The sequence below is a fragment of the Leucoraja erinacea genome, chromosome 7, assembly GCF_028641065.1.
Source record: "Leucoraja erinacea ecotype New England chromosome 7, Leri_hhj_1, whole genome shotgun sequence".
Classification (NCBI taxonomy): Eukaryota; Metazoa; Chordata; class Chondrichthyes; order Rajiformes; family Rajidae; genus Leucoraja; species Leucoraja erinaceus.
The window spans coordinates 16,061,183-16,082,638 of record NC_073383.1 but is presented as its reverse complement, the minus strand read 5'-3'; the positions used below and the strand labels follow the sequence as shown (position 1 = coordinate 16,082,638).

The following is a 21,456-nucleotide window of genomic DNA, read 5'->3' as shown; positions in this document are numbered from 1 at the left end:
AAAAACTCATTAAGCCTCGGAAAATCCCTGTTCTGCAGTGTCAATGCAATCTTGCAATTAGACTGATTTAGACTGTGGGTGTTGAAGAATGTTATGCGTTGGAGTAGGAATCCTGTTGTGCTCTTATGTGAGATTGCAAAAGGATTTTTATATTTCCTTGTTCCTAGCGAATGCTTGAAATCAGTTGGGAAACTTGGCAAAGTCCTGTGAAATGTTGCTTGGAAGTTATACTGATGCATGTGAAACGATTCCATCTGCAGTGAAGGAAATACTTTTGTGGTTGAATATAATGAACCAAGCCAACCACAAAAATAGTTTTAAAACTTTGGAATGGACTGAAAGAAATGCTAAGAACCTGAAAATAAGTGTGGTTAAATAATTGATTTGCACGATGACCTAACAGGTACATTTTTTTTCTAGATTTAATTGTGGGAGCTTTTGGTGTTGACAAAGCAGCAGTTTACAGGTATAGTTTTTCCTCAACGGTTTGTTTTATCTTCATGCAGTTTTTATTTGCAACATTAATCATTTATTTAAAAGGAAATACTTTTCACTTTAATTGTGCTGTATCATCAAATGTTGCTAATCTCACTTGTGGTATCATGCATTAAATTCTCTTGTTTATCACTGCACCGCAAGAAGTATCATCTTCTCCTGATCTCAGATGAGTGGTGGGGTTCTTTCCCCACTACAACTTCTGCTCACCTATACCACATTTGTGGAAACTTTGATCTATGATAGTTCATTCCTTATTTTGCCTATTTTAAATTCTGCTCCCTTTTAAGTTCAGATATGATACGGAAATAAGATCTGCAAACTCATTGTGGGATTATAAATCATTACTTTGAGAACATTTGGAGTATTGTGTGCAGTAATGGTCACTCCTTCGCTGGAAGGACGTGGAGAGGGTGCAGAAGAGGTTTACCAGGATGCTGGTATCAGCTATAAGGAGAGGGTGGAAAATCTTGGATTGTTTTCTCTGGGGCATCAGAGCCTGAGGAGAGACCTGATAAAAGTTTGTAAAATTATGAGGCATAGATTGTGTAGTGAGTCAGAACTTTTTTCCTGGTGGAAATGTCAAATACAAGAGGGTCAGAGAGGGAAAGTTTAAAGGAGATGTACAATGCAAGTTGGTTTTTTTTTACACACCGAGCAATTAATACTTGGAATGGGCATGCAGAGGTGATGGTGAAGGCATATACGATAGCGGTGTTTGAGGCTTTTAGATAAGCACATGGGTATGCAGGGAAAGGAAGAAAAGGAAACCGAGAGCTCAATGCTCTTAAGACAGTGGAATTGATTAGTTTTTTTAATTAATATTTTTATTAGAAGCAGTGTACAGTAATATAAACCGTGGCATATGACAAAATACATTTATTGTACATCTTCCATTTTAATTTTGACAAAAAATAAATTGACAGAGAAAGAGCAAAAGTGAAAGAAATAGTGAATGTGTAAAGCCCTAAACTACCAAAGAGTGTAGTCAAAGAGTGAATAAGTAAAAACTTAAAAAAGAATAAGAAGACAAAAACGAAAAATATATATTTTTAAAAAGACCAAAACGTGTTGATATACCTGCTTCATTTCTCACCGCACCCATCACCCTGTCCGTAAATCAGTTTAATTCCAAAGTTGTGTTGCACCATACTATCCTTGTAATGAATCAATGAAAGGCCATATCTTTGAAAATTGCTCTGATTTTCCTGCTAAGACGAGTCTGATATCTTCAAGATGTAGCGTCTCAGACAGTGGAATTGATAATAGACTTTAGGAGAGCTCCCCTCCCCTCCCCCCACTCATCATCAACAACATCACTATCACATTAACTAATTTTAGTCACAAAACTAGTTTTGGGAGGAAAAACATGAATGGATATAACCTTTCTTGTTACGTTGGCATTACTGATTCAAAGCAAAATAACATTACTTCCTTTTTGTCATCAAGGATGGTAGAGTTGATCTGGAAAAACTTTCATCACCATTTTTAATGAAATGAAATAAAGTCATATTTTTATTCATTTAGTCCAGTTTTCATTCTGGCCTGGATTGCTGCATTGTTTGCACCCATTATGTTTTGGTCAGTATTACAGATTCCCTAAAGAAAAACCAGAATGAGAAATGTGTCGTAATTCTGGATTAGCCACTGTCTGGATAGCTGGCTCCTGCAGGAAGTCGGCATAGCACTGGTTCAAGTGAAAGCTCAGACTATGTAACCGTGATCAAGCAGAGACAATGACTTGAAAGCTGGTCCTATAGTATCGACTTTACTAAGTTTACCAAAAAAACTGGATCTAAATCATTTTGGAGTAATAGCAGATATTGCTCCTTTTAGAGCTGGAATTCGATTCAGCACTTTCAAAGCTAAAATGATTTATTTTAACCTGAAAATATTTAGTGTCCAAATGAACTCTCAAGGAGTTTTAATGGCAAATAATAAACAAAACTCTTGGGGTTCTCAAAGGAATTCAAAATAATACGCAGTGTTAGATACCAGAAAGCCAAGTTGAAGGACCTTTTTGTACAAAATTAAAATTATTTGGTCACAGGGTTACTGGGAACTGCAGATGCTGGAATCTGGAGCAAAAAATCCCATAGGACTGGTCTCAACCCTGGAAAAGCCGACTGTCTTTTTCACTCCAAAGACACTGCCTGACCTGCCAAGTTCCTTTAACAGCTCTTCTATTTTATTTTTGCTTGTATAGAGCTGTATCGTTCGAAATAGTTGTTTAAATTATATTAAATTTATTCTGCTGACTTGTTCAGTGTTTAGCACGTGTGTCTTTGTGAGATTAGCAGTAAATACAATTTAGTACCTCACTGAAATAAAAACATACTTTAGAGTCATCAGGGAGAGAGATTGCATGTCAAAGGGTTAACACCAGACAATAAGTTGAATCATGTAACATTTATTTTAATGACATTTTGCTGCAGAACATTTAATTACAAGGAATATTAAATGAGTATGGTGATCAATTGCTTTTAGTGGAAATTTAGGCTTTTGGTTAGATTAAGTGTAGAGTTTTTCAGATGCTGCTTAAAGTTATGTTGATTGAGAAATGTTTGTATTGAAGCACATGCCAGGCTGCTTCTGCCATTTATTCAGCTGTCTTCATTGTAGAATATGGGGAAATTGGGAAATATGGGGAAAGAAGTAGTGTGGAAATAAAAGGTCATTTGACGTGGAGTAGGCACGAGGAACTGTGTGGCCTATTTCTGTTTCTTGTGAACTAATTATATGGTTCTTTGAAATTTATTGGATTTATGCAATTAAGATCATTATAAACATAATGTCAGTTATATGATAATTGACCAACTTGCTAACATCGCACTTTACTGATTAATATTTCTTTATTAGCTGAGGCAGTCAATGATTTAAGTTCATTTAGTTGAAAAGAACTTTGTGATTTTGATTTAATGGTTTGACAGGCCACACACGATGTAGGATTTAGCTTTATCGTTGAGTTCCACAGTATTTGAATGTTGGCACATTTGACAGATCATGTCAGCATGCCTTGAGGTTACTGCATTTGCAAATCGTAAACGATCAGCAAGCATATTGGCACTGACACATGAAGAAAGAATGGTTGAATATTACGTCCTAATAAAATGTATTATGTTGCAACTTTATTTTTTTTTAATCTGGGTATTGCAGGCAAGGCGAGCATTTAATTCCCATCCTAAATTACATCTGAGGTGCCAATGGTGAGCTGCTGTCTTGAACTAATACTATTCTTCTAGTGAAGGAAGGAACTGCAGATGCTGGTTATACCAAAGACAGACACAAAATGCTGGAGTAACTCAGCGGGGTAGGCAGCATCTCTGGTGAGAAGGAATGGGTAACATTTCAGATCGAGACCCTTCTTCAGACTGTTGTCAGGGGAGAGGGAGGTACATAGATAAGGATGTTTCTAGATAAGGAAGTGTAAGGTGTGAAAACAGGACAAAGGGAATGAGGATCAAGGAAAATGTAGAATCGATCATTGTTAGTTGGGAGAAGGTAACAACAAAGCAAAGCAAAGCAAAGCGGTTAAATGTAGTTGGAGAGTGAGACTGGTTGGAGAACTGGGAAGGAGAAGGGATGGACAGAGCGAAAGCAAGGGTTACTTGAAGGTAGAGAAGTCAATGTTCATTCCGTTGGGGTGCATTGTTACTTGTGTGGGTTGATAGGTTAATTGGCGATGTGTTGTTGAGTGGTAGAATCTGGGGTTGTTGATGGAACTGTGTGGGGGGAATAAAAGCAAAGGGATTTATGGATGATTAATGGGTAGTTGATGGTCAGCATGGGCGGTGGACAGAAGGGCCTGTTTCTGTGCTGTTTCGTGCTACATCTACATATACACAACTTCATTAGAGGAATTTCAACCATGCAAACTTGTTGGGTAGCCCTAGCTGCATGCGGATATAGAGCATTGCTTAGGTGTCGCGAGTGGAATGAGGCATTGAGCAATCAAAAGCAAATATCCCCACTTCTGACCTTGTCACAGACGGAAGGTCATTTGATGAACCGTCTGAAGGTGGTTTAGACTATCTGATGATCTCCTGCAGTGTTGTCCTAGGCCTGGGTTGATTGACCTCCAGGGAGTACAACTATTTTTCATTTTCTAATCATAATGCAATGCATGTTGCAAGTTGACCTCAAATTATTTTTTTTAAACTTGCAGCAGAAAATAATATTTTAAAAATCCTCTCTAAGACAATACAGTTGATGTAATGTTATTATTTTGACTTTAACATTCAGAGCCCGACCAGTAATCCTTGTGAATGCTTCATTAGAAGTCAGTCCATCGGTGCTGAATCCGGAGACTAAAAACTGTACACTCGGAGAAAATGTCATGGTGTCCTGGTAAGTTCAGCTTTGTGTATGTTGAGGTGCTTTTAGAAGCTTGGGTCAAATTATTTTTGTTTCTTTGTTTGCTCATGTGTTGATGGGTATTTGATTTGGTCTTTAACTGATAAATTACCTGTTATGATGAATCTTGCAGAATGTAGTGCGTGGAAACAGGCCCTTCGGCCCAACTCTCCCACACTGACCAACAGCTCCCATCTACACTAGTCCCACATGCATACGTTTGACCCACAACCCTCTAAGTATCTATATTGTATCTTTATATCATTCGCTTCTTAAGGTAACAGAGGAGAGCTAATTACTTAAATTATCATAGATATTTATTAAACTAAAATAACGTAGTCTGACAAGCAGCATTTCTCTATCATAGAAACATAGAAACATAGAAATTAGGTGCAGGAGTAGGCCATTCGGCCCTTCGAGCCTGCACCGCCATTCAATATGATCATGGCTGATCATCCAACTCAGTATCCTGTACCTGCCTTCTCTCCATACCCCCTGATCCCCTTAGCCACAAGGGCCACATCTAACTCCCTCTTAAATATAGCCAATGAACTGGCCTCAACTACCCTCTGTGGCAGAGCGTTCCAGAGATTCACCACTCTCTGTGTGAAAAAAGTTCTTCTCATCTCGGTTTTAAAGGATTTCCCCCTTATCCTTAAGCTGTGACCCCTTGTCCTGGACTTCCCTAACATCGGGAACAATCTTCCTGCATCTAGCCTGTCCAACCCCTTAAGAATTTTGTAAGTTTCTATAAGATCCCCTCTCAATCTCCTAAATTCTAGAGAGTATAAACCAAGTCTATCCAGTCTTTCTTCATAAGACAGTCCTGACATCCCAGGAATCAGTCTGGTGAACCGTCTCTGCACTCCCTCTATGGCAATAATGTCCTTCCTCAGATTTGGAGACCAAAACTGTACGCAATACTCCAGGTGTGGTCTCACCAAGACCCTGTACAACTGCAGTAGAACCTCCTTGCTCCTATACTCAAATCCTTTTGCAATGAAAGCTAACATACCATTCGCTTTCTTTACTGCCTGCTGCACCTGCATGCCTACCTTCAATGAGTGGTGTACCATGACACCCAGGTCTCGCTGCATCTCCCCCTTTCCCAATCGGCCACCATTTAGATAATAAATTCACACTACCAAATCGTATACTATCGTATTCACACTACCAAATAGCCAGACAACTTCTGCCCTGAGGCAAGGAGACATTCTGGTACATATTCCTCTAGACATTGTTGCATTGTCTACACAGAAGGCAGGTGTCCATATAGAGTCAAATAGTTATACAGGACGAACAGGCACTTCGGCCCAACCCATCCATGCCGGACAACATGCCCAATCTAAGCTATGGAAATTCTGTATGTCTCCAATGACTCTTACCAATTTCTACAAAGGCACCAGAGAAGGCATCAAGGGTTAATATGACAACTCCTCTGCCCAAGACTGCAAGAAATTGCAGAGTTGTGAACGCAGCCCAGTCTATCACTCAAACCAACCCACACCCTGCAATCGACTCAATCTATACTTCATGCTGTTATTGGGGAAGCAGCCAACATATTTAAGGACCATTCACACCCCAATCATTCTCTTGTTTCCCCTCTTCCATCAGGTGGAAGATAAGTGAGGCTTGAAAGCAATGTAATATTGGTTTATTATTGTCACCTGTATTGAAATACGATAAAAAGCATGTGTTGCCTGCTATTCAGGCACATCATACCATACATGAGTACAACTAGTAGTGCAGGCGAGAAATTAAATTGCCTGGATTAAATGCAAAACAACATTTTTAACTGTATCTGAATTTATGAAACATTTTCCCCTTAGTATTGCCACAAAAGAGAGTAGTCAGTTTTATGGTGCAATTCTTCAAGTGCTAAATGTTAAATAAGATACTCGTGTTTCATTTTGCAAGGATGGTACACCATAAACTTCAAGCCACATTTGAAATAGCTATTTGTTGGAAAGCCAAGCAAGTAGTTTAAATATTATCAAAATTGGGATAGAACAATGAGTTCACTCAGTGTGGCTCAACATTCTTTTCTCAACCAGAACAGATTGATCATTCATTACACTTGCCCATCAGTCTGCAAATTCCTTGATTGCCTATCTAAGCAAAGTCACTGCATTTCATTTAATGTGAAGAACATTAAAGGCTTGAGTATCTGGTGAAGTGTCTTATCCGTGCATGTTTGCTGTACACCAAACAATGGACAGGGGAGCACTCTACTCTTCCCATTCATGGCTAATTATGCTGATTATTGTTCTCAGCAACTTTGATTTTCATCAGTGCCACGATACTCTCCAACCAGTTTTGCTTCCAGTGATTCCAAAGGATGAGGAAATCCTTCCAGTGTATAAACAAATTGATTGTCCCCAAATACCATATTGCTTTTTTACCATAACACCTGGCGTTGAAAGAAAAATTGTTCCCATCCTCGGTGTGTGGGGATCGATGGTCAGTGCGGACTCAGTGGGTCGAAGGGCCTGTTCCCGTGCTGTATCTCTTAACTAAACTTTTAGTATTATATATATCAAAACAAGCAAGCACAGCAAGAATTCAATTGCTAGCAACGTTTTAATTGAGTAACAAATAACGGTTTGCTTCTTAGTATTAAATAAAACTTGATAGCCAGCCACAAATAACATCAAGGGTAGATGGAGTTGGGTGTCAAGGAGTCTTTATAAAAGAAGCAAGAGAAATAAAGGTATAGCGAATGAATTTCAGAACTTGTGATGAAATCTCACATCAAGCTCTACAGTTGTATCATCCATATTTTTCTTAACTTTAATTTTAATTTTTTTTAAATTTCCATTTGGGCTTTTTACGTTTGCTGATTACCTTTTCTTTCCTCATTAGTTTCACAGTTACATTTTGCTTAAGTGCCTTTGGAAAAAGAGCCACAAGTTTCTTGGGTGAGTTAAGTCTTGTTAGATCTGTGATTTTGCACAATTTTAATAAATCCAGTTTTTTAAAATCAATTCTGTCATTTGAATTCTGGATGATAAAAGGTTGCACAGGCTTCAATGAGTTGGTGCATTGAGAAGCAGAGATGAGAGGTGTTATCTTCAATGCTGAACTGAATCTGCATCAAATGTGATGTGGTGGGACACAAGCAAAATGTCATATATTTGAATGTTGTGAACTATTTTATATTAATTGGAAATGATGGGATGAAACTTTCCAATACGTTTCCACTTGACCTAATTACCAAGACAACGTTGGTGTTGAAAGGCAGAACTGTTCTCCCAGAGATTCCAAAAGATTAGAAAGGAATAGCTTTAAAGTGAGAGGGTAACATCTAACGCAGATGTGTAGGGCAAGATTTTACACAAGATGGTGTGTGCCCAGAACGTGATGCCAGAGGCATGTACGGTGTTAGAGGCATGTACGATCGTGGTGTTTAAGAGATGTTCGGATAGACAAATGGATATGCAGGGAATGGAGAAATATGGATCGTGTACAGGCAGATGGGATTAGTTTATCTCGGCATCATGTTCAACACAGACATTGAGGGCCAAAGGACCGGTTCCTGTGCTGTACAGTATGTTAACATTGGCCAAGAACGTATAGTTGTAATGACAGCAAAACTGTTGAGCAGGCTCTGTAAAACTGATGACACCTTCTAGTGTCTATATATTTACATACATATTGGAGCAGAAATCTAAAAGTTACTATGAGCATCTCCTTGCTTTTCCACATGATGTGGTATTCTTGTAAACAAGTCCTCATTTTACAATGTCACCGTTGGGAATCCTGCAGGCATCGTCGTCTGTGTGTTGCGATACTTTCCTATTCTGTGAGGAAAAACCTGCACTTCAATAGCACATCTGCCTGAATTGGCTTCAGAAGTTCTGGATAATCGTGGTATAAGACCAGTACATTTGTACATACCTGCACACCAAAATGTTTCTGTTCAGGTTTCCCTGCCCAGTTTTGTCAGTCCTAAATCATGTTATACAGCCCCCACTATGGTTCATGAGGGTACCTGCACCACGAGAACATACAAAAAAATAAATAGGTGCTAGAGTCGGCCACTGGCCCCTTAAACTTGCCCCACCGCCCAACATGATCAAGGCTAATCTGCCCCAGATCCGAATGTCTTAATTCCAGGTATAAATAGCCCTCCAACTCCATGGTCTATAAAAATTTATCAACCTCATTAAAAAAAAATAAGTCATGATCCACCCCACTGAGGTAAAGAATTCCAGAGATTCATCTCTCTCTGTGAGAAGAAATTCCTACGCATCTCAGTTTTGCAAAGGATGAGGTTCCTGCAGGTCTGAAATGATGTAGACGCATCAATATGTTACGTGTAACAGGCTCATAAAGCTGCCATATCTATCTAAGTAGGAAGGAGTTGCGGATGCTGGGTTAAACTGAAGATAGACACAAAAAGCTGGTGTAACTCAGCAGGACAGGCAGCATATCTGGAGAGAAGAAATGGGTGACGTTTTGGGTCAAAACCCTTCTTCAGACTGAAGAACCTCAAACCGAAATGTCACCCATTCCTTCTCTCCAGAGATGCTGCCTGTCCCGCTGAGTTACTCCAGCATTATATCTATCTATGTTTTCTGTATTGATTCATTCTTTGTTATGACTTCAGAAACTTCCACCTTGAAATTAGAAAAAGCTTTCCCATAGAATTTAGAGATACAGCAAGGAAACAGGTCCTTCGGCCCCATTTCACTGCACCTTCGGGTGCATGTGACCAATAAAATTGACTTTGACTTTGACCGACCAGCAATCACCCCGTCCGTTAGCAAGCACTAATCCACATACTAGGAGCATTTTGCAATTTACAGAGGCCAACTAACCTACAAACCTATACATCTTTGGAGTGTGGGAGGAAACCGGAGCACCCGGAGAAAACTCATGCGGTCACAGGGAGAACAAACAAATTCCATACAACAGCGCCCATAGTCAGGATCAAACCCAGGTCTCTGGCACTGTGAGGCAGCAACTGTACCACCTCGCCTCTGTGCTGACCGAATGGCTGTGATTTAATCTCTGGAGTCAGAATTTATTGAGCTGTTAAAGGTTTGACCAGGTGATGAACCATTTCATCTGGTCAAGGAGTCCAGAACAAAGAGAAAGGGAATTTTAAAATTATAGTTGGGTAATTTAGAAATGATATTATTTGGAAGCACTGCTTCATGTCTAAGGGCAATGGGCATCCATAATTTTCTCCCCCCAAAAAATGTTAAGAATAGTTCAAAGATGACATGATTGACTTTTGTTCGCTAGTGGTAGATAATGTGTCTCCACTTTTGGGAAACAATTTACTGGTTCCCTTCGGTCTTTATTCTACAACACCTTGGACTATCTTCTTCACTGTCCACCACACCACAAATGTTGGTGTCATCCATAAGCCTACTAATCAGCGGCCTACATTCCATCTGAATCATTAATATATATGACAAGCCACAGGTGACCCAGCACTGATCCCTGAGGCATAATGATCACAGGTCTCCAATCTGAAAAACAGACATCATGACCACCCTCTGACAACTTCCACCTAGCCAGTTTTGCCTATAATTGGCCAACTCGCCTTGCAACCCACATGATCTCACATTCGAAACCAATCTACCTTGTGAAGAGCCTTACTAAAGACTGAGTCATCAATGTCTACTGCTCAGCCTTCATCAATCCTCTTGGTCATCCTTTAGTTAAGTTTGTGAGTCACGATTTCCTACATACAAAACCAGACAGAACATCCCTAACCAGTCATTGCCTTTTCAAGAGCAGATAGATCATGTCTATGAGTCCGTTAACAGTACCTTATCCATCACTGATGTTATGCTCACTGGCCTGTAGTTCCCAGACTTGTCATTGCAGTCCTTGTTCAATAAAGGCACAACATTAACCATCCTGCAGCCTTCCGATACCTTACCCATGGCTAAAGAACATACATAACTTCCTGCCTGGATCCCAGCAATTTCTTTCCTTGCTTTCCATAACATCCTAGGATACACACGTTCAGATTAATCCACCTTCATGCACCTCAGGACCACCAACAGCTGCGCACATCTGCGTTCCCTTCCCCGAATTCCCAGCTTCCCTGCCTGCTTCATGGTAAATACAAATGAGAAGCATGCATTTGATTTAAATGAAAAAAGATGTTTGGATTTTCTTGTTGGGCTCTGCTTTGTATTTAAATGCTGATCTGTTTATGTGCAGAACTTTTAATGTCCTGAGATACACAGAAGATACATTTTGCAAATAACAATTGAATCAAAAATTGTTGTGGAAAATAGCATTTAATCTTAGTGTTTGGTCCATATTTTGGTGTTGAATCTTGCACTCAAGAATGTAATACATTTGAGATCTGTGTCCCTTGTGCGTGTTTGCAGAAGATTTCCGCATGCCCTTGTCTGTCTGAAGCATTATTCCAAGTGTTCCCTGTAGAGGAGCTCTCTTGTGTTTGTACTCTGAATGTTTGCCATTGCCAGAGTGAGCTATGGTGCCATCCAATGCTGGAAAGATACCACTGCATCTATTTTACACATAGGCCCGGTATAACATACGACAGCACGACTAAATTCTGGGAAGACCGGATTTACGCAGCAAACTACTTTCAATGACTACTGGCATGAAATGTGTTTGTTTTTAGTTTTTCATGACTAGTTACATATTTTTAGTCAAATGTAAAGATACAAATGTGGTTTTGTGGTTATAATTCGCACATCTCCATTATTGTGAAGTTAATCGCCCACGCTGTTTTTTTTAAAAAAAAGCTAAAATCCACCTCTGCAGAGGAGCAATAGTTTTTATTGAATCGGACATTGTGGGGTGGTTCTTTCAGACCATCTGCTGTGCATTACTGTTTCCGAGTACTAGAGCCAATTCCTGAATGAACTGTTCCAAATGAAATCCCATTCTTCAATCAATCATGACTGGGGGAAGATAACACCATGAGCGCTAGAGCAGGGGCCAGCAGGAAAACCTGGCTTAGTGAAAGCAAAGCTCACAGGGCAGCGAGAGTGGTGAACGTGGGCTGGCAGCTGGACAGGACGGAAGCGAACACCACAGGGCTGTGGGAGCAGCAAAGGTGTGTGGGCTGGGTGAACCCATCTGTGAGACAGATGAGAGCTGCAGGATGTTGCGGTGCATCGTGCAATTGACATGCTGAGCTGCAGCCATTCAGTTTGGGGCGGCATGGTAGTACAGCAATAGTGCAGCCTTACAGCGCCAGAGACCCGGGATCGATCCAGACTACAGGTGCTGTCCATACGGAGTTTGTACGTTCTCCCCGTGACCTGCGTGGGTTTTTCCCCAGGTGCTCCAGTTTCCTCCCACACTCCAAAGACGTAAAGGTTTGTAGGTTGATTGGCCTACATTGTAAATTGTCCCTAGTGAGTAGGATAGTGCAAGTGTACGGGGATCACCGGTCAGCATGGACCCGGTGGGCAAAAGTGCCCTTTTCCGCAATGTATCTTTAAACTAAATTAAACTAAACTAATATTTTAATGGTGACCAATCTCACAACTGCTGCTGTCCCCTCTCTGGTAGATAATGGTCTCAAGAACTTGCATCAAAATTCCAAACTTTCCCAGTGTTGTGGAAGTTGGACTTTGGACTACTTGCCTCATTTTGAGACCCACGCACTACAATGTGTCACATTCAAGGGGTCACAGCTTAAGGATAAGGGGGAAATCCTTTAAAACCGAGATGAGAAGAACTTTTTTCACACAGAGAGTGGTGAATCTCTGGAACTCTCTGCCACAGAGGGTAGTTGAGGCCAGTTCATTGGCTATATTTAAGAGGGAGTTAGATGTGGCCCTTGTGGCTAAGGGGATCAGAGGGTATGGAGAGAAGGCAGGTACGGGATACTGTGTTGGATGATCAGCCATGATCATATTGAATGGCGGTGCAGGCTCGAAGGGCCGAATGGCACCTACTCCTGCACCTAATTTCTATGTTTCTATGTTTCTAATGTGGTGTTTTTGCATCTTGGCAGCTCAAACTGCAAGCGCTGGCAGGTTAATTAGTGGTGGAGGATATTACACTTTGACTGACTTGCAAATGTCACTGGAGGTCTGCTGAAGAACGACAGCCACTTTCCTCCTGTGGTCAGTGACACTAAAGCTCCTTCATGCTCCTCCATGTCATTTTCTGGTCCCGTCCAGCTAACTCGTGTAGTTTGGAATTTAAACAGTCCATTTCTTTTCTGTGCAGCCTGTGGCTTTGCTGGAAGAACTGTCTGTAAAGGATCTTAAAATGGTGCCACAGGGCAGCACAGTGGTGCAGCTGGTAGAGCTGCTGCCTCCGTGCACCAGAGTCCCAGGTTTGACCCTGACCTCGGTTGCTGTCTGTGTGGAGTTTGTATATTCTCCCTATGACCATGTAGCTTTCCTCTGGGTGCACCAATTTCCGCCTATGTCCCAAAAATGTGTATTTGTAGGTTGATTGGCCTCTGTAAACTGTCTCTGGTGTGTAGGGAGTGGATGACAGAGTGGGATAACATAGAACTAGTGTGTGAATGTGTAATCGATGGTTGGCATATATGTAGTGGGCCGAAGTGCCTGTTTCCATGCTGTATCTTTCAATCAATCGATTCAAATTGAATTTAGTTGTTTTTCATAGCGTTACCTCTTATGAAACATTCCCTCTGTCAAGAGCGTTTTATTGTCATTTGTTCCAAAACAGAACAATGCAATTCTTACTTGCAGCGGTAGCACAACAGGTTTGTAAACACAGTACTTAATAGGTAACACAACAAACAAACAAAAATGAAATAAATTAAAAACCCATTATAATGCAAAAACAAAAGCAAAAAGTCCCTAGTTGCAACCCAGGCAGTTTGTAGTTTAGTTGCAATTTGTCGTATTCAATAGCCTGATGGTTGTTGGAAAGATGATGATCCTGAACCTGGACATTACAGTTTTTGGATTCGTATAACTTTTAGCTGATGGCAGGAGTGAACAGAGTCAGAGTCGGCCTATTTAGGACCACTTATTTTCTTTTGCTTCTCAAAAGCTGCAAATGTTTTATTTATACTGGTAAAGATCATGGGGGGGTGATGGTAGTAACAAGGAACTGCTAATGCTTTTACCAAAGGAAGGCACAAAGTTGCTGTAGTAACTCAGTGGATCAGGCAGCATCTGTGGAGAACAGAACATGGATAGGTGATGTTTTGGCTCGGGACACTTCTTCTGACTGATTGCAGGGGGGGTGCGGGGGAAAAAAGCTGAAAGAGAAGGGGCGGACAAATTGATTTTTGGTGGAAGTGGGAGGATGCAAGGTAATTCAGGGGAAGGGAGTGTGTGTGGTGGATGCAGAAAGTAAGGGGGGGTGGGGGGGGGGGGGGGGGTGAGAGAGGGGAAGGGATGTGGTTGGTGTTTCACCAGATGGTAACTACTGGAGTTGTATTAATGATCACATCATATTAATTTACATAATTGATAATTGAGTGCTAAGCCACAATGCAAAGGCGAGTTTCACCACTGGTGTTTGAAGACTTTTCTCTAATTGATCTGCTGAATATTATTCTCCTTCCAATGCTGCCTCTGGCCTGTTTGCAGACTTTAATGTGGAACTGCAGTTGGACAAGCTGAAGCAGAAGGGTGCCATCAAGAGAGCAATGTTTCTTCACAGTTCTCTTTCTTCACATGAGAAGAAAATGAAAGTGGAAAATAATCGAAGAAAAGTTTGTGAAGAATTGGAGGCCTATCTGAGGGTATGTAGATTTGGTATTTTTCCTCTTGAAATTATTATTTTTGATCATTTTCAGAGAAAGTCTCAATCGTGTATTCCAGTCCCTTCAAGGTATATGCCATCTTTAGCTAAGATGGTTGGGAAATTGCCATCTCCCTCGTACTATAGCTGTGCTGTTCTGATGTAAGTGGTATTATCACTGCCTGTTGTTTCCTCTATGAAATGATCTATGTCAACATGTGAAGCACACGTTTTTGTTTATTCTTTAGTCATATGTTTGTTTGTTAGCTTGACAATGGGGACAAATTCAACCACCAATATTCTTCACAGCAATTATATAATATCAGTTGTGGAGCACTTATATAGCGGATTTGAAATTATGGTTGAATTCAACGAGTGCACTTTCACATGGCAACAGGTACCTTCATCTGTTGCTGGTTAAATCTTTGTAGATTATTATTTTCTGATGATGATTTTTATTTGAGTTGAAGGTTTATTTCAGGCAACATGTCAGCACGTCGTCGCTAATGTTATTGCTAGCCCTGCCTGCCATTATATTAACAGTTGGTCATGGTGATGACAAATTTCCCTGATGAATGAATGCAACAAAACATTTTATCTCCTTCTATGGTGATAGTTGCACATACAGTAATCGCTAGTCTCTGAAATTTAGTAATGTTTTCTTTAAACCATTGATGATGTCATTTGTTGTGCCTCTTTGGGCATTAATCCATTTGTAGCATGCAAAATTTACAAGGTGGTGTTTATCTTAATTTACAGGATGAGTCCGAGTTCAGAGACAAATTGACTAAAATTGCTATCTACATGAAATACAGCTTGGATTTAACAACAGCAATGGATAAAAATGGACTAAAACCAATCCTTGACCAATTTACTCCAGATAATATCACCAAACAGGTTGGTAATCAACGCATTTTTCATCTTTCGAACAAGTATGTACTTGGCTAGCAATCTGCATGTTTGATATTTTCTCGTGGTTTTAAAGTGCTAAATTACTGCCAAAATTAACTTCTGTCCCTTCAATTTATTTCTCTCTGTCCCTTTTCTCCAAGCCCTCCAAATACTTAGGCCATGGACCATTCCCTGGCCAGTAAAACAGGTAAGGAACCTGTTCCACCCATCCATCACAGTAAACAGCCTACATTTGAGTTGGGCAAGAGCAGCCTGGTTGGTTGCTTTTAATGTTTTTATTTCTTCCCAGTTTTTATTTCTTCCGCTTCACCCCCAATCAATCATTTCTCTGAAGTATACCTGAGATCAGGAGCTATTTGCAATCTGCGATGACTACATTTTTCCTGTTTCCTTTGTTTCTGTTTGCATATCTGGATCCGCTTCAAGACATTTCCCGTGTAAGAAAATAAGTAATAATCTTTCAGAACTACTTCAACATTTCGTCTTTTTTTTTGTAAATCTGCATTTGCAGTTCATTTTGTCTACAGAATTTAGCTCATCTTGCACGCATCGCGTTTGCTGCGTGATTGTGCGTGCTGTGATTATTAGGTTGGATTGAGCTAACAATTTTTGGACCGATTATCCTCGCGCTGTGTCTGTCACAGTGACAGCTACAATGCAGAGTCCGCGTAATAATTTCAAGTGCGATGTGGCAAGTTTTCACAATCCCTTCTCTTCTAGGTTTAGCAGAGACCTTTTTATTTCTGATGATTATGTTTGTTCTGAAGACAAGTTGTATTCTGGTAAATTAGCCTACCTACTTTCTCCGTGCATTTATCAGTGTTTAATTGGTGCTTTGCTTTAATCTCCCTTGCAGGCACACATTTTAGTGGATTGTGGAGATGACGACATCTGCAAACCCGATCTTAAACTCTCCGTGCAAGGGTATGTTCGAATCAATTGTCTCCAGCAATTGCCTTGATTTTCCGAATTTTTTTTTTTTCCCTTAAATTTGATCAACCCATAGTTTTTATAACAGACTTGCAAGGTGGCATCCTGTGTATTTTGGGATTCTGAAATAAGAACAGAAAATGCTGGAAATGCTCAGCAGGTTTGGCAACATTTGCAGAGTGAAAAAACAGGTTGAACTTTTCAGGTTACATACATAGACTTGCTCCCTTAATTACACCACATATGGACTATATTGGTCTGTGGGATGTGATATTATTAAGTGTACCCATACTAGAATCCTGAACTTAAGTTGAAGACCTTAAGATGTATCTGTTGTACTGGTTTACTGGTACGTTTATCTGCTATACTGGTCTGCCAGTATGATCACTTTAGAGAGATTATACAGAACCAACCTTTCTTTCAAAAACGAACTTGCTGATCTACTTTAGTCTGTTTTCTGAAGGGGTTTAGCTGTCAGTAATCACTATTTCAAGCAGTGAGTTCCCCCTCTCCACCAAGGGTGAGATAGATGTTGAACTAGATTAAACACAGTTAACTTACTTAAAATGAACCATATTTTATTCTAAGGGGTAAAATCAAACAGATAATAATTTTACGAGAGGTTTCCAAAACGCAAGTGCAATTCATACAAACTTGAAAAACAAGCCAATGTGTTGAGGACAAGCAGCCATGTTGCAGAAAGTCAACTCTTGGGAGAGGTCATTCTTGAATTGAGGCTGAGTAGTGCATTCTGTGTCTTCATCATTTCACCAGCAACGTGGCGACTCATTGTGTACTGTTCAGGTGAAGACTGCTGTACCGGTTGTATGTAAAAACAAATAATTTCACTGTACCTAAATACATGTGACAATAAAGTATCATTGAATTAACTCTAAGTCTGAACAGCCCTTATGGTTTTTTTTTAAATAATTTTTTAATTAGTTGACATCACCTGCATGTTGTGTTTTGCAACTACATTGTTTTTGTTTCTTGTAATCAGGCCAAGTGGACGGGGTATCTTAATGTGGGCAATACTCGTTATTTATTTGTGCTTTTCGGTGACTTTTTAAAAAATGTTAAAATATTTTTAAGTGTTCCATTATTTTTTTTTATAAACCAGTGTTTCAATGCATTGAGGATGTTCACCGGTATACTCTTCGCCTTAAAAAGCTTTGACAAACCAATGACTTTGCCGACTGTCAAGTTTTCTTTTTCACATATGTTCTGTGGTCAGGGCTCGCGATTCAATAACAGCTTAACAAAATGCAAGGCCTCCCACTTTCAATAAATTTGTGTCACTGAATCTGCTAAAGACAGAGGTTTTGTGTGTGTCAGCTATGGGGAGGTGCAGTTTGCAAAGTCCAAGCCAAGTTGACCCATTAGCACTCTATTTAACCTTGTGCTATCATCCCTTGTGTCATTCACGCTCTCTTCCTTTCCAATCCATGGTGGCCATTTATTTATCTTATCTCCATCCCTTTCCGCTTTCTCTACATCTTTAAACCTGTTTATCTTGTACTTGCTCTGTGTTAGATGTTGCCTTTTGAAATGTTAATTGACCTGCTGTTTTCTGACATTTGCTGTTTTTTATTTCATCAGCATTAACTTGCTGTGCATGTAAATTACTCGAGACTCCCAGTTTGAAATGAAACTTTTCACCCATTTCATCTTCAGGGATCGAAAGCAGCTGTACATTGGGGATGATAATCCCTTAACCCTGATTGTGAATGCACAGAATGAGGGTGAAGGAGCATATGAAGCTGAACTATACATTGAGTTACCACCACAAGCAGATTATGTCGGTGTTGTTCGCAACAATAAGGTAAACATTTTGAACTCATGTGCATTACAGGATTGTATGGATGACACTAAATATTATAAGTTATGCTGTTGAACCCAGATAAATATGAATAGTATCTTCTTACTCATTTTTTCCATGTAATTTGGTAAACTATGAATAAAGTGATGGGCACTGATTTTGTAACAGCATATTAAAAAAATATCAAGCCTTCATAATTACGTAACACAAAAATGGATGTTTAACTTGGGGGCAACAAAATCAACATTTTAGAATGATGGCCTATCAACAGAGCTAGAAAATATTAGAAAATAATGCAAAGATACAAAGAACTATTAAGTGAGCCTATAAAAGATCTAACCTTTTGCTCAGGTAGAAACAAAAAGCTGGAGTAACTCAGCGGGTGAGGCAGCATCTCTGGAGCGAAGGAATGGGCGACGTTTCGGGTCAAGACTCATCTTCAGACTGAAGACCTTCCTCGCGTCCTTCAGACCTTCTTCTGAGGAAGGTCCGAGGAAGGGTCTCAACCTGAAATGTCGCCCATTCCTTCTCTCCAGAGGTGCTGCCTCACCCGCTGACCTCAGCATTTTGTGTCTACATTTGATTTAAACCAGCATCTGCAGTTCTTTCTTATAACCTTTTGTTCAGTTGAGATACACCCTGCACTGTAGTTGACAGGAACTTTGACAAACGCTCTCACCTTATTTAATTTCTTCCAAAGCCGCAGTGTGATTTTTCCCTTGTCCTCTGCTTCCACCAACCATTTACCCATTCCTCCGACCATTTCCACATTCATTTGAACAAATGTTTGACGTTTCTGGATCCACAGAGTGATGGCACTCTCAAACGTAAATTTGATGTCCTCTACTCTTTTGACATTCCTGAGGATTTATTTTCCTGAGCACCCTGGTTCACACTTCAATTACCACCATCAAACGCTTGCTTCCCACGGCATTTTCCCATGCAAGCACAGGTGCAATACCTAACCCTTCATTGTCCTCAAGCATACAATCCAGTGAAACAATGCACTTGAAATGTTCTAAATGTTATATACTGTCTTCTCAGTTTAGTTTATTGTCGCGTGTACCGAGGTACAGTGAAAAGCTCTTGTTGCGTGCTATCGCATGTTGTGTTTTCTGCTCATTATGCAATGTCCTCGACACTGGCAGATCCATACACCAATTGATTGATCACATTGTGGAACAGTTTCCTTTAGACTGCAAATGTGACCCAAGCATTGATCACTTGACATTTAAATATTCTTTCCATTCCCATTCTTACCTTCGCAATCTCTTGGTTTATGTGACTCACCATAGACTAGAGGAATAGCCTCTTGTCTTGCTACCAGGAATACTGCAATCTTCTGCACTGACTATTGAATTGAACAATTTAACGTAATTGTGCTTTTCACAGTTTCACTTTGAGATACATTGTTTGTTCCTCTGTTTCATTGCACCGTCTTTGGATTTGTCATTCAACATATCCTGGAGCCTAATGTTTGGTCATTATTCATTCTCATCTCTCTGCATTTTCAAACTAGTTTAATCTCCTTCACTCTCAGAACTTGCTCCAGTTTATTTGATGGTGATTTATGTAAAACAATGACCATTGCAATCATTACAGATACTGCTTGACCTGCTGTATGTACAATGTTGATGCTTTTATTCCAGAGATCAAATATCTGCAGTCTTTGACCTTGTAATGCATGGCAATTTTTAGATATAATTATTTTCAAGGTTACCTTTTAGACCATCTGGAATTGACGTAAGGAATAGTTAAAGAAAATAACAGTCTGAAAAAATTGCATTTTAGCATTAAATTTGAAGTAACAAGAATTGTTCAAAAAGAACTTTGCAGATTGAAAATGCATACAAAAAAGCCCCACACTTTCAATACTTCATTCAAGTGCCTTTGATCACTATATTTTGATATCAAATTGAAATTTACCTGCATAAAAGCTGTAGATAGAGCAAGAGGAACTGCATCAGTAGCATCCACTAACCAGAATGGACTCAATTCTGGAAGGTAATTTTGAAAGCATGCCCATATAGTTCCAATGGCATCATTTGCTAAATCAGAATAATTAAGCTATTTGGCCACATTCCCCTTCAGAAAAATAATAGTAGTGTAAAAATTATTAGAAGTCTTAAGTTGATTTGTAAATTAGAAAAAACATAAACTTGTAAGGAAATGTAATTTGAAACCAATGATGTACAAATCCATTATTTGTGCAAATGTAAAATTAAAGATTGCATTTGATCACCGTGAGTAATAAATAATCAATAGTTCTCCTGTGATGGGAAAATTTGCACATAATTGAAAGGTGCGCTGCCAGTTTAGGTTGAGCTTCACTGAACAGAAGGTTAGAGTGTCAATAGGAGTGGAAAGGAATAGATTATGTGGTTACTTTGAAATTAGGCTTCACTCTATTATGTCCATTGCTAAAAGAACACTATGTAAAATGTGAATTACTTTCACATCAAATTAAGTTTCAAGGCTATGCTGATGCCGAAATGGGAGCGAATTGCCCGATAAATTATTTTGGAGCAGAAATTAAACATTTTTTTGTGACATTGACAGTGGTTAACTTGCACTTAAAGTTCGAGACATACATGTTATGTTTTTCAGAGTCTTACCAGATTGTCCTGCGCTTACAAGACAGAAAATGAAACTCGATTGGTAGTTTGTGATCTTGGAAACCCCATGAAAGCAGGAGCAAATGTAAGGAAATTAATCTTGATTGTTGAAGAAATTATTACCTAGACAGACACAGCAGTGAAACAGGCCCATTGAGTTTGTCCCAAATTGTAGCCACCCATTCTCTACTAATCTTACAATAATGTCATTTAAAAAAAAAACTCACCACATTCTCATCAACTTGCCCAATTCTACTACTTACCTACGCAGTAGAGAATATTTACGGTGGCCGGTGAACTTGCCATCTCTGGGATGTGAGAGGAAACTGGAGCAACCGGAGGAAAACCTCTCGGTCAGTGTGAGAATGAGCAAACTCCAAACGGCTTCCGAGGTCAGGATTGAACCTGGGTCTCTGGTGTTGTGAGGCAGCAGCTCTCCATGCAGCACCACTATGACACCCCTACTTTGACAAGTTAATGGTGACTCTCCCCTGTCAGCACTGCTAAAATCCTGCCATAAAGTAGTTGCAGTCAACCACAAGGTCTTTTGCACGAGTCTTTGCACACCATGTCTAGCCAGATGTAGCAGAGAATATATCAGTGGAGCTGCTATGATGGTATTGCTATGTATTTTGTTTTTGTGTACTGGTA

General features: G+C 39.8%; 1 protein-coding gene across 1 annotated transcript in view; it reads left to right on the top strand.

The window, feature by feature from the left end:
- LOC129698675 (integrin alpha-V-like) overlaps positions 1-21,456 on the top strand; it is an 82,505-nt gene that overhangs the window by 59,054 nt on the left and 1,995 nt on the right. The window contains exons 14-21 of the mRNA XM_055637833.1: positions 421-466; positions 4,738-4,842; positions 7,711-7,766; positions 14,376-14,530; positions 15,289-15,426; positions 16,298-16,365; positions 18,046-18,193; positions 20,798-20,890. Of these exons, the coding sequence (XP_055493808.1) occupies positions 421-466; positions 4,738-4,842; positions 7,711-7,766; positions 14,376-14,530; positions 15,289-15,426; positions 16,298-16,365; positions 18,046-18,193; positions 20,798-20,890 (809 nt within the window). The remainder of the gene's footprint in view (positions 1-420; positions 467-4,737; positions 4,843-7,710; positions 7,767-14,375; positions 14,531-15,288; positions 15,427-16,297; positions 16,366-18,045; positions 18,194-20,797; positions 20,891-21,456) is intronic.